This window comes from Caretta caretta, chromosome 14 (genome assembly GCF_965140235.1).
Source record: "Caretta caretta isolate rCarCar2 chromosome 14, rCarCar1.hap1, whole genome shotgun sequence".
Taxonomy (NCBI): Eukaryota; Metazoa; Chordata; order Testudines; family Cheloniidae; genus Caretta; species Caretta caretta.
Window position 1 is genome coordinate 27162134 of NC_134219.1, and position 13301 is coordinate 27175434.

Genomic DNA, 13301 nt, shown 5'->3' on the forward strand with positions numbered 1-13301 from the left:
GACCCAAGATTTAAAAATCTGAAATACCTTCCAAAATCTGAGAGGGATGAGATGTGGAGCATGCTTTCAGAATTCTTAAAAGAGCAACATTCTGGTGTGGAAACTACAGAACTTGAACCACCAAAAAAGAAAATCAACCTTTTGGTGTCATCTGACTCAGATGATGAAAATGAACATTCGTCGGTCCGCACTGCTTTGGATTGTTATTGAGCAGAACCCGTCATCAGCATGGACACATGTCCCCTGGAATGGTGGTTGAAACTTGAAGGGACAAATGAATCTTTAGTGCATCTGGCATGTAAATACCTTGTGACGCTGGCTACAACAGTGCCATGCAAACACCTGTTCTCACTTTCAGGTGACATTGTAAACAAGAAACAAGGAGCATTATCTTCTGCAAATGTAAACAAACTTGTTTGTCTGAGCGATTGGCTGAACAAGAAGTAGGACTGATTGGACTTGTAGGCTCTAAAGTTTTACATTGTTTTATTTTTGAAGGCAGGGTTTTTTTGTACATAATTCTACATTTGTAAGTTCAACTTTCATGATAAAGCGATTGCACTACAGTACTTGTAGGAGGTGAATTGAAAAAGACTTTTTTTTTTACAGTGCAAATATTTTTAATCAAAAATAAATATTAAGTGAGCATTGTACACCTTGTATTCTGTGTTGTAATTGAAATCAATATATTTGAAAATGTAGAAAACATCCAAATTATTTAAATAAATGGTATTCTATTATTGTGTACCGCATGATTAATCGCAATTAATTTTTTTAATATCTTGACAGCCCTAGTGCAACCACACAATCCTCTCACCTGACCTAGTTACAAACTGATCACAAAGCACTGTTCACTGGACTTCTTGGATGAGCGCTGGTTACAATTTCTTCTAGGACAGCACAAAACTCCCTCTCTTTCTGCTAGTCACTACTGCCGAAAAAGGGCAGCAGCTGTTGCAAAGCTGAGATATTCTAGGCCAGCACTTAGCACAGTCTGAAACTTTAGCTCTATTTAACCCCTGGTCTTTTATTTTTTTTTACTTTTCATAGTTTCATAGTGTTTAAATCCAGAAGGGACCACTAGATCAGTGGTTTTCAATCCGGGGTACATAGAGGTCTTTCAGGGGGTACATCAGTTCCTCTAGATATTTGCCTAGTTTTACAACAGGCTACGTAAAAAGCACTAGCGAAGTCAGTACAAACTAAAATTTCATAAGACAATCATAGAATCATAGAATCATAGAATATAAGGGTTGGAAGGGACCCCAGAAGGTCATCTAGTCCAACCCCCTGCTCAAAGCAGGACCAATTCCCAGTTAAATCATCCCAGCCAGGGCTTTGTCAAGCCTGACCTTAAAAACCTCTAAGGAAGGAGATTCTACCACCTCCCTAGGTAACGCATTCCAGTGTTTCACCACCCTCATAGTGAAAAAGTTTTTCCTAATATCCAATCTAAACCTCCCCCACTGCAGCTTGAGACCATTACTCCTCGTTCTGTCATCTGATACCATTGAGAACAGTCTAGAGCCATCCTCTTTGGAACCCCCTTTCAGGTAGTTGAAAACAGCTATCAAATCCCCCCTCATTCTTCTCTTCTGCAGGCTAAAAAATCCCAGCTCCCTCAGCCTCTCCTCATAACTCATGTGTTCCAGACCCCTAATCATTTTTGTTGCCCTTCGCTGGACTCTCTCCAATTTATCCACATCCTTCTTGAAGTGTGGGGCCCAAAACTGGACACAGTACTCCAGATGAGGCCTCACCAATGTCGAATAGAGGGGAACGATCACGTCCCTCGATCTGCTCGCTATGCCCCTACTTATACATCCCAAAATGCCATTGGCCTTCTTGGCAACAAGGGCACACTGCTGACTCATATCCAGCTTCTCGTCCACTGTCACCCCTAGGTCCTTTTCCGCAGAACTGCTGCCTAGCCATTCGGTCCCTAGTCTGTAGCTGTGCATTGGGTTCTTCCGTCCTAAGTGCAGGACCCTGCACTTATCCTTATTGAACCTCATCAGATTTCTTTTGGCCCAATCCTCACTTGTTTATGCTGCTCTATATACTATACATTGAAATGTAAGTACAATATTTATATCCCAATGGATTTATTTTATAATTATATGGTAAAATTGAGAAAGGAAGCAATTTTTCAGGACTAGTGTGGCTGTGACACTTTTGTATTTTTATGTCTGATTTTGTAAGCAAGTAGTTTTTAAGTGAGGTGGAACCTGGGGTACTCAAGACAAATCAGACTCCTGAAAGGGGTGCCGTAGCCCGTAAAGATGGAGAGTCACTGCACTAGATCATACAGTCTGACCTCCTGCATAGCACAGGCCATAACATTTCTTGCAAATACTGCTCTATGGAGCCCAATAACTAAAGCATTTCAGTCCTCAGGAAACTAAAGTGTTGTGAGTCACAGGCAGAGAGCAGGAGAGACTGCGGTGCCCCCACCACCTGAGGCCACCGAAATGGCAGGGAATTCATTAGGTGAGATATACTTCTAGGGTCCCAGCAGGCAAATTACACCCAATGCTTCAGAGAAAGAAAAAAAAAATCCAATGATCTGCCAACGTGACCAAGGGAAAATTCCTTCTTGACTCAAATCTGGTGATCCCTGTGACCCTGAGCATGCGAGAAGAGCCACTAGCCAGGCATCTCGATGAAAGATTCTCACTTGAGAGCACTGATCCACCCCACCTGCTGTCCTGTCTCTAGCTGTGGCCAATTGCTGATGCCTCAGAGGAAGGCAGAAGAAAACAAACAAAAAAACAGAATACATCTGGCCAATTGTGCGTTGAGGAAATGATTCCTTCCTGACCCCTGCAGGTGCCTTCCAGAAGCCTTGAAGCATGAGATTTGAGTATAGTTGTAATAGTGCAGAGTTGCAACGGTCCTGAGCTTGTCAAGGGCAATGCAGAGCTCCCTGTTCTCTCCCTGGCCCGTGAAGGAAGAGGATGAACACGAGGATTCATGAATTCACAGACCACCATGAACCAGAGACCACCATGACCATCCAGCCCAATCCCATCCACCCAAGTTGTAAAATTTCTCCCTTAATCTAATTTTAAAAACTACAAGTGGGGGTGAACCCACCACCTACCCTGCTAAGCTGTTCCAATGTTTAATCACTGTTAGGAAATTGCATCTTATTTCAAGGCTGAATTTGTCAAACTTCCATTTCCAGCCATTGAATCTGGTTAGGCCTTTGTCAGCAAGGCTGAAAACATCCCGCTCTCAGATCTCTGTTCCATGATGTGTCAGTGCCTAGACACAGTGATCACATCATCTCTCAACCTTCTCTTCAATAAGCTGAATAAATGGAGCTCCTTGAGTCTCACATCGAAAATCTTGTTTCCCAGCTCCTGGATCATTTGGTGGCCCTCCTTTGACCTTCCTCCAGAACTTCCAATCCTTCCTGCAGTGTGGACACCAGCACTGGACACAGTATCCTAGTAGTGGTCCTATCAATGGTCTGTCCCCAAGGAAGATTATTTTCCTTTGATATTCCCCTTTTCATACATTAGCCCTTTTTGCAACAGCATTGCACTGAGAGCTCATGTTGAGGTGATTGTTTTCAGTGACCTCTGAGATTCTCTCTGCGTCACTGCTTTCCAAGACAGTCTCCCATCCTGTAGATATAACCTGCGTTCTTGGTTCCCAGATACATTGCCTGCATTTGGCTGTATTAAAATATATTTTGTTGGCTTGTGACCATTTAACCAGATGATTCAGATCACTCTGTAGCAGTATCCTGCCCTCCTCATTGTTTACTATCCCACCAATCTTTGTGTCATCTGCAAACTTTACAAGCAAACATTTTATATCATTGTTTAGATGGTTGGTACAAATAGTAAATTGTGTTGGACCAAGATCTGATCCCCGGGGAACCACACTTTGCTTGTTAATATCTCCCCATTATCAACTACATTCTGAGCTCTGTCAGTGAGCCAGGTTTTATTCCATCAAATCTGTGCCCCGTTAGTTCAATACAATGCAAGTTTTTAATCAAAATGTCATGTGGTACTAAGACAAATGCCTTGGCAAAAGCCAAGTATATGATATCAACACAGGTTTCAGAGTAGCAGCCGTGTTAGTCTGTATCCAGAAAAAGAAAAAGAGGACTTGTGGCACCTTAGAGACTAACAAATTTATTTGCTCACTTCATTGGATGCATTCAGTGGAAAATATTTTCCACTGAATGCATCCGATGAAATGAGCTGTAGCTCACGAAAGCTTATGCTCAGATAAATCTGTTAGTCTCTAAGGTGCCACAAGTCCTCCTTTTTTTATATCACCACAGTTACCTTTATCAACCAGACTTGTTATCCTGCTAAAAAAAAGACGACAAATTAGTTTGACAAAACCTACCTTCCATGAAACCACACCAACCGGGATTAATTCTATTATAGCCTTGTATTCTTTGAGTCCCAAATTAACCATTCCATTATTTTACTCGGGATCGACGTCAGGCTAACAGATTTAGAGTTCCCTGGGTCACCCCTTTTACCCTTCTTAAATATTGGCACTATATTGGCAGGCCTCCAGTCCTTTGGAATTGCCCCAGTTTTCCAGTATTTATTAAAAGTGAACATTAGTGGTTCAGACAGCCCCTCCTCGGCTAGTTCTTTTAAGACTTAAAACAGTTTCATTTGTGGTCAAGTTCCAGATTCAACAGCCTGATTCCAGGCAAAGACTGGTGAGGCTGGTGTATTCTGTATCACTTAATTAACCACAGCAGCACCAGGGCAAGTGGAACAGAGTCCCAGCATAGACTCTGCCTGCGGTGGGAGATTAGTCACTGGGCCAACAGGGCCCATGCCCAGGGCCCCTGGCCAATTGGGGGCCCCCCAGAAAAATGGGCACCCCTGCACCCCGACCTGCTCCACCAGCCCGGCGCTCCTGCTGGGGAGCAGAGTCAGGGTGCGGGGGCTTCACCTGCTCCATCCGCCCACACGGCACTCCGCCCAGGGTGCAGAGTCAACCTGACCCTGCTCCCTGGCAGGAGCTCTGGGTGGGCAGGGGAAGCCCCCACACCCCGACCCCATTTCCCCAGCAGGAGCACCGGGGCAGGGGTGGGGGAGGAGAGACCGGGGTGGGGAGGGGCCCCCATTTGCTCTGGCCCAGGACTGCACAAAACCGCAATCCGCCTCTGTCTGCCTGTGCAAGGTGAAATCCCCCTCCCTAGGAGCTAGTCTGGGGAGCTGAGAGCCCTCAGTCGGCAGTGAGGGTGGAAGAGGCCAAGGGCTAAAGCAGAGCTGAGTGCAGAAGAGCAGGGTCGCTCACTGATTGGACGAGTATCTTGGCAGTGCCTCATGCAAAGATCTGCTGGAGAGGATGGGTGCATGGCTGGGACTCACCTGGAACAGTTTCTGCTGCCTCTGAGTTCACAGCTTTGTAGCTGGTGTCTGTATCAGCTGGCTGCTGCTCAAGGCAGACATCAGTTTGCAGCTGACTCAGAACAACATCCAGGCAGCCAGCAATGCCAGAGCAGCTGCAGGCAGGAGGTGGGGGAGTGCTAGTGTGCTGCAGGTGGCAGAGAGCCGGGGGAATGTCACCCAAGCTTAGTGAAAGAGGGACAGCCCCTGATTTCAGGAGAATTCTCTGGGCAGCCCCATAAACCAGGCCTGGGGCCTCTTGGTCCTTTACAAATGGCATCAGAACATCTAAAAAACAGGGAGGATGTTCTGATTGCAGATTTTAAGCTCTCAGCTGTTTGGGGGCAGGGCCCGTGTTGGTACAGCACACAGCACAAGGCCCTGCTCTGGATCAGAGCCTGTGGGCGTTACTAGAATAGAGAATTAGTTGAATTCTCCAAAGTGACACATCCCCTCAGGATCAGTTCAGTACTGCAGGAATTCAGAGCTTGGCCTTGTGGGCAGTGGGCGGTAGGTACCATGGGGTGCAAAGGGTTCAGCGGATCTGGGGGGCTGCACAGGTTAAGTACTTCAGTGGATGAGCACAGTGCTCAGTGGCTGGACGTAGGGGGTACAGTGGCAGTGGTGGCATAGTGGAGGGGCACAGCCAGGAAGGGGCCCAGGACTCAGTGGTGGGGGGTGGGGGTGCAGTGGAGCGGTGGAAGGGCTTAGTGGAGGGGCCCAGGGGGGAAGGAGCACCAGGGCTCAGTGGAGGAGGGCAGGGGCTCAGGGGCTCCTTGGTGCCCAAGGTTGCTCCTCAGCTCCTTCCCGGCCGCCCCCTCGTCCCCGCATCACTCCCCTGCCCACTGCCCTCGCCTTTCTCGGCCGGACACCGATGCCTTTCAGTGATTCACTGCGCAGCTCGGGCCAATCACACTCACACACCATCCCGCCATGGAGCACATGCTGAAGATGCCTCTCTCCTCTCTCCACAGAGTCCGGGGTCCCCGCGCGTGCCCAGGAGGCTGGCCAGGGAGAGCTCGCGGACGGTAAGTACAGCCGGGACAGCTGGCAGCGCTGCAGGTAGGGGTTGAGGCCTGGACAGTGATCACTGCCGCTGTGCTGAGGGCCAGCAGTGTGTGGGCCAGCTGCTGGGGCAGGGCAGAGCAGCCTGGGATGGCAAAGAAAGCCCCTGGCGGGTGGGGTGGTCCTGGGGCAGCCAGTCAAACCAGAGGGCACGTGTCTGGGGGCTCCCTGCTCTGTTTTTAAGGAGCACTGAATCAAAAACAACTTTAACAAAACGGCCTGGGTCAAACGTGTAGCTGGTGTCAAGCCAGTTCTTAGCAAAGTGGCCACATCACAAAAATGGAATTGACACTATTTGCAACCCTATGCGTACCGCCAGCAGAGGCCCCAAGTCTCAGTGAGCACTAGACGTGGGACTGCTCGGAGCCCTAGCAGCAGAGGTGAGGAAAGTTGGTAGCGAAGCCTGTTCCACCTGTATAGAACCTGTTCTGTGAATGAATGGAAATCTTCAGTGTTCTGGGCTACCAGGCCAGTGTCTTTCACCAGCACTGAAGGTCACACCCCGAAAAACAATACAAATCAAAGTGATACAATTTCATAAGAGATATCTGTGCCCTGAAATATCATCTACATCAGTGGTTCCCAAACTTGTTCCGCCGCTTGTGCAGGGAAAGGCCCTGGCGGGCCGGGCCAGTTTGTTTACCTGCCGCGTCTGCAGGTTCGGCCGATCACGACTCCCACTGGCTGCGGTTCGCTGCTCTAGGCCAATGGGAGCTGCAGGAAGCGGCACGGGCCAAGGGACATACTTGCGCCGTTTCTGCTGCTCTGGGATTTGGAAACTGATTAGTTAATCTGCTTGTTACATGGTAGCAGAAAACTGGCTGAGATCCAAAACTCTTTTTCTAAATCTGTCTTCAATAAAAAATATAGAAAAGAAGTTTGAGCAATTAGTAAGGAATGCTGACTCTGCAAAATAACTATTGCTGATAAACAGCTGGTAAGGAAGTACGTGGGAAATGTGAATACCCACTATACAAATCAGATGTTCTGGGTGACCTGTCTAACAAGCTTACTAAACCACTACCATTTTTTTTTTTGAAAACTCAGGGACAATTCAGGAGGTAATGAAATACTGAAGAAATGGAAATTTAGCACCTTATTTTCAATGAAGAATGATTCTGGCAATTACCACCCTAGAAGTGGAACTTCTCTCTTTAGCTGAAACAGAGTAATGGAAGGGCATTAGTATCTGGCAAAGCATGCAGTTGGATGGAGGTTTCTGGTAGAAAGTGCAGGGATTGCTGGTAAGATCAGTGTTAATTAACGTCTTCATTACTGAACCACAGAGAATAGTTTGCAACTTTGCATTACAGAACAGGGTGTTATTAATCCCCCTAGATGAAATTTTGTGGCCATATCTGGGCTTTAGTGTTCAGTTCTGGGCACCTCAATGCCAGAAAGATATTTAAAAGTGGAAGGAATTCAGAGAAGAACAACACAACTGCTTGGGGCTGGATGGGATTTACTTAAGAGGAAAGATTAAAAGAACCAAGTGAGCTAAGCATTGACTAAGGGAGAGAGAAGGGAGCATGCTCATAATCTACAAATATTGGAAGGGTATAAAGCCCAAGGGAGGGAGAGGAATTATTTGAAGTCATACATTGTAGGGGTGTAACTAGGAGTCATGGGACGATCTTGAGAGAACAGTCTATTGATCTGCCCTTCCGTCAGTGAGGAGTGCTTTTGTGCCCATGTACAGATTTGTTATAGGCCATTTTGGTTGCCATTGTTGAGTCACTGAGGCTCGATGGGAGTTAATTCAGTTGTCTGAGTGCCTATATGATGCATCTCTCTGCTGTGGTAGCCCAGTCACCTCCATCAGTCCTCCCACTGCTGTCCCAGAGTGCACCAGTCATTGCAAAAGTGGCCAGTCTGGTCACCTTTCTGCCCAGCAGTCACCTAGCAGTTTACATAGCCATGCATGCTGAGTGGAGCTCACTTGTAAGCCATTTCAGAGCACTGCTGCTTGTACCACTGCTGAAGTCCACACCTTCATCTGCTTGGGGCTGCTGGGCATGCCCATTGCCAACTGGGACCGTGGCACAGGGAGGCCAGGAGGTAGCCACTGTCCACACTGGGAATCGAGTGCGCTGAGGGGTTGACAGAAGGGAGAGGGTGTATAAACACACCTAGGACAATTAGTGAAACACCAGGAAATTCCCCCACAGTGTGTCCATTCTACTGTGAATTACACCTGGTCCTCTGCAAGTATCCCACCAGTCAGCCCCTCCTGGTGATTGACAGCCCTCACTGTTAAAAAATTGCACTTTATTTTCTGTCTGAATTTGTCATTAAACCCATACAATAATATGCAGGTGATAATTTTGAAGCCCTTCAAATTTCTCTGGTATTTAAGCAGTACTGTGGGCTCTTCTGCCACTTTAACCAAAGGTACAACCAGTGCTAAAATCTTTCGTTTACAAGCCAAATCAAGGCTTCTTCCTCTTGTTGTCTATGAACTGTCAATTCTCTTGTCAACAAAGTCTGTGTGATTTAGGCTGAACTCTTTGAAACACTCAGGGTTTCTCCCAGTAGGGAAACATCTTTTTGTCTTACAAATTGTACTACTCTTAGTATAATGAGTTTCTCCAGCCTCCACATTCTCAACTGAGTTAGTGATTAGGCATGATTTCTAGAAACCTATGAAGTAAATACAAGTACATGTCATACATTTTAGTCATTCAGAGGGTTTTAACTCAGGTACATGCTTTCTGGGAAGCATTTAGCTTAACATAACCATGTTGTCACTTGGTGAAACCACACATGTATAACTAGGCTTGGCAGACTTTGAGTTTTTATATATATTTTTGACAGATAATAATGTTTATTTTAAGTAGGGTTACCATATTTCAGGTTCCCACAAAGAGGACACCGCTAGATGGGGAACTGTGGGGGAACTGTGGGGTTACAGTTGGAGGGTGCTGGAGGTGTGTGTGTGTACTGGCAGGGGTACCTGGGGGCTGCTGGAGAGGGCATTTTGGAGGGGGTGCTGGAGAAGGAGGTGCTGGAGAGGGTACTGGAGAGGGCCTCCCTGTGGGCCTCTCCCCCACCCCAGGGCTGGGAGCCGGAGCCTGGGTGGGTGGGATCCAGCAGCTGCATGGGAGGGATCAGCTGGGACATGGAGAGAGCTCTTCCTGAGCTGTAACATCTGCTGTGTAAAAATCCCAGACGTTGTCTCTTATTTGAAAAATCTGTTCGGATAGAGGGCGGAAGATCAAAAAAGAGGCCATGTCCAGGAAAACCCAGACATATGGCAACCCTAATTTTAAGCATTTTTTTTTCCAGTTTTTATCAATTTAAATTTTCACAGGTGAGGGAAATTATGGAGAGTAAGACAACAGGGAGAACTCAGTAAATAATTATTTTATGACAGTAGACACTGAGTTTCAAAAAATTAAAGGTTTAACTATTAAAACACAAATTGTGAACTTCCCATGTTAAAATATACCAAGTAAATATCTTTAAATCAAACCCTAGTAAGTTCTTAAGTAATTTTTCGTACATTGCCTGGAAATAAATTTCAGTTATTATTGATGGAAATATTTTTGTCAGTTTCATATATACGGTGAAATGGACATTTACTAATAAAAATCGAATCCTTCCAAGACTGTGTATTAATCATTTTGCTATTTATCAGTTAGAACTGGCCTGAAGGTGGCTTCTCCAGCTCATCTGCACAGTTGCAATGACTGGTTTCTTGAGTTAGCTAGAGAGTTAATTCATTCAGGTAATTCACTCAGGGTGTTGTGATACCAAGTTCTTGTCTCTTCCAGATTTTGCAGCAGTCTCCCTAGATGGTACTTTAACAGATAAGGTTAATAGGTGCTTGTCAGTGATAGGCTTTAGTTGTTAACAGCAGGGAGTGTGTTCACTCAGCTAGGTGATGAGTCTTTCTTGTGCAGCTGGTTCTGCTGCATGGAGCACTATGCTGAACAATACAGGGCATATTATATGTGATGCAGCAAAGCACAGTCAGATAGCGACCCAGGCTTCTGCCAATGATTTGAAAAGTCCATCCAGGTTATAAGCTGTGTCGTTTCTCATCATCATGATAATAAAATACTGATGGAATAGAACTGTAAGATACAAATACATCATCTTGCTTCTCTCCAAATACAGAACAAAAAAATTGTTGAATACTTCTGCCTTTTGTGTATCGTGGTTGATAATTTTATGTCCTTATCCTATCATAATGGCACTATACCACTGCTTGGATTTCATTTGTTTTTGACACATTTAAAGAACTGCTTCTTACTGGCCATAGATTTTTCATTGATATCTTTATCAGTAGTTTGCATTTCCTAACTGTTGATGAGTAGTCATTGCTGTCAGCTTCCTCATTTTTCAATTTTGTTTGTTTACATTTTAATTTCCCTCTGAACCGGAATGATTTTTTAACCAAAGAAGCCTTCTTATATCATTGTAGCGTTGTGGAGTTTGGGGGCCATGAACAGAGCATTTCTGTGAATGTTGCTGATATAGTGTGGATTATAAAGACCTGGCATATTTGCAAGATTGGGAAAGTCATTCTCAGGGGTTGAGGACTGTGGGAGGCGCTTGTGAAGATACTAGTGGTCTAAAAGTCAGTTGCGACTCTGAAGAATTTGGAAACCGCTGCATTAGAGGATTGTTGCCTGAGGGACTGTGGAGAGAAGCTGGGTTTTGGGAGATGGCAGATGGCTTGGGATACAGGACTACAAACCATGTTCTAGGTTTAAGGGGCAGTTTGGGGGCAAGCATGGAGATACTTGTGGAAGGAGTGCACAAAGAGGGAGTCAGAACTGTCCAAGCACAAGATGTGCACAGGAGAGTTGCAGGGACCTAGCAAAGAGATGCAGCTGGGCGTAGCATGGGAAAGAGGCCATGGGAAAAGAAACCTGCTCTTTCTGTTCTTTGATCAGCTCCTGGAGGCACTGGACCAGCTGCTTACTGAGCTTGCAAATTGAGTTCCTTGGAATGTCTCTCTCCACCTGTGCAAGAGTATTTAAAGCAAATTTGTCAACCTCGGCTGCTGGTTTCCTTGGCAGTAAGGACAGGAAGAGTCAGAGCAGCCTTGGGTTTCTTGGAAAATCCACATTCACAGAAGCCCATTCACAGTATGGAAGCAGGGAAGGGAAGAGGCCCGACAGGCTGAGCCAAGGAATAGAGCAATGGTAGTGGGAGCTCTCTTAACCATAGACTCACTCCTGTTCCCATTGAAGGCAAAGGTGAAACTTTTTTTGACTGAGGTGGGAGTCAGACTGAGCCCAGTGTGCAAGAGTATGTCCAAGATGAGGGGCCTGTCGGTAAGGTAAACCAAGGCAGGGTTTGTGCTCAGTTCCCTTCATGGGATTCCAGGGATGGGTGAGGTTTGGAATCGGCTTGGTTCTCAGTCTGTGGAAGCCAGGGGTCCTCCCCCATCTCTGCCTCCATGGCTCCAGTGTATGGTAGTCTCATGCTCCTGTGGGGTTCGGAGGGCCGGCGTGCTGTGTGAGTTAATGCGAACCTGGTCATTGTGGCTTCCATTCCCACAGTGCCAGGGACGTCACACTATAGAACCAGGAGCTGTAAACACTGTGACTATAGCACAAGGATGGCCAAACTGCGGCTCATGAACCGCATGCAGCTTTTACAGTTAAAGTGTGGCTTGCGAGCCCCCCCTGCCCATTCTCCACCTACCAGACTTGGGAGAGGGGGAGAGCGGCTCGGGACCTCTGCTTTTCAGCAGAGTGGTGGGGTAGGGGCTTCTGCCCAGAGGGGAGAGTGGTCTCGGGGCTTCAGCCCCACAGGTTACATCTGCCAGGGCTTGGGGTTCCAGCAGGAGTGGGCTGAAGCCCCAAGCCCCGGCAGGCGCATCCTGTGAGGCAGAAGCCCCAAGCCCCGGCTGGTGCGCCTCAGCTCTTGAACTTCTGAATATCATTGTATGCGGCTCGGAGGGTCAGTGAGTTTGGCCACCAATGCTATGGTGTATCGCACTGGTTATCAAATTTTTTAGGTTGCACCCCTTTCCAAATAATGGAGTCTGCCACGTACCCCCATCTGAGATAGCATCATAATATACCTATGATTAGATTGCCAAGTCTTACTAAATAAAATGCATTGTCCACCGTTATAGGATTTTTCTCACATACTTCCTGACAAGAGCATGTGTACCCCCTAAGGATAAAGGTACCCATTTGAAAACCACTGGTGTATTGCAGAAAGAAAAGGAGTACTTGTGGCACCTTAGAGACTAACAAATTTATTTCAGCATAAGATTTCGTGAGCTACAGCTCACTTCATCGGATGCATTCGGAAGTATTGTGTTATGTTAGCATGTGACCATGTCATCCAAGTTGTATTTTGATAGTGCATATGCACAATGGCAGAGTAGAAGGTGTGCTCACACCCTTGACACTGGTATTTCCTGACTTGTGACAACTCCCATTGTAATCACAGGGTTGCATTCATTTTGGGATTGTCATTTAATTAAATAAACATCCTCATTTTGTCCCAGAGGACGTTTCACTTGGTCACTATGCCATGCCAACCCACTAATGTCTGTCAGGAGCTCCCCAGTTCACTGCACACAGGAAGCAACACTTTCATTTTGCCTTTTGACATTTTACTGCTTTTCCCAAGTATTTTTCAAAGGTCCTTTCAGTCTAATCCACTTTGGAGATCAAAGCAAAGAGGGAAAGAAGTGCAGTGTTTTAAATCAAGTCCAAAAGAGTGTTAAACTATTCTCTATCTGCTGTAAACGGTCCAGTGTACAGGGACTGAGAGCTGCTCGCCAAATCCTCCTTTGTTCTGGGTGTAGAGGACAAAAGATGAAAGGCTTAACTTCAAGAGACTGGCTGCATTAGAGGATTGTCCTAGGATTCTCTGAAAATCCCTCCA

At 46.3% G+C, this 13301-nt stretch overlaps 1 protein-coding gene across 7 annotated transcripts in view; it reads left to right on the forward strand.

The window, feature by feature from the left end:
* GAS7 (growth arrest specific 7) overlaps nt 1-13301 on the forward strand; it is a 218659-nt gene that overhangs the window by 150868 nt on the left and 54490 nt on the right. For all 7 annotated transcript variants that reach the window (XM_048818232.2, XM_048818234.2, XM_048818233.2 and 4 more), the window contains one exon: nt 6353-6406. In XM_048818232.2, coding sequence (XP_048674189.2) covers nt 6353-6406 — 54 coding nt within the window. The remainder of the gene's footprint in view (nt 1-6352; nt 6407-13301) is intronic.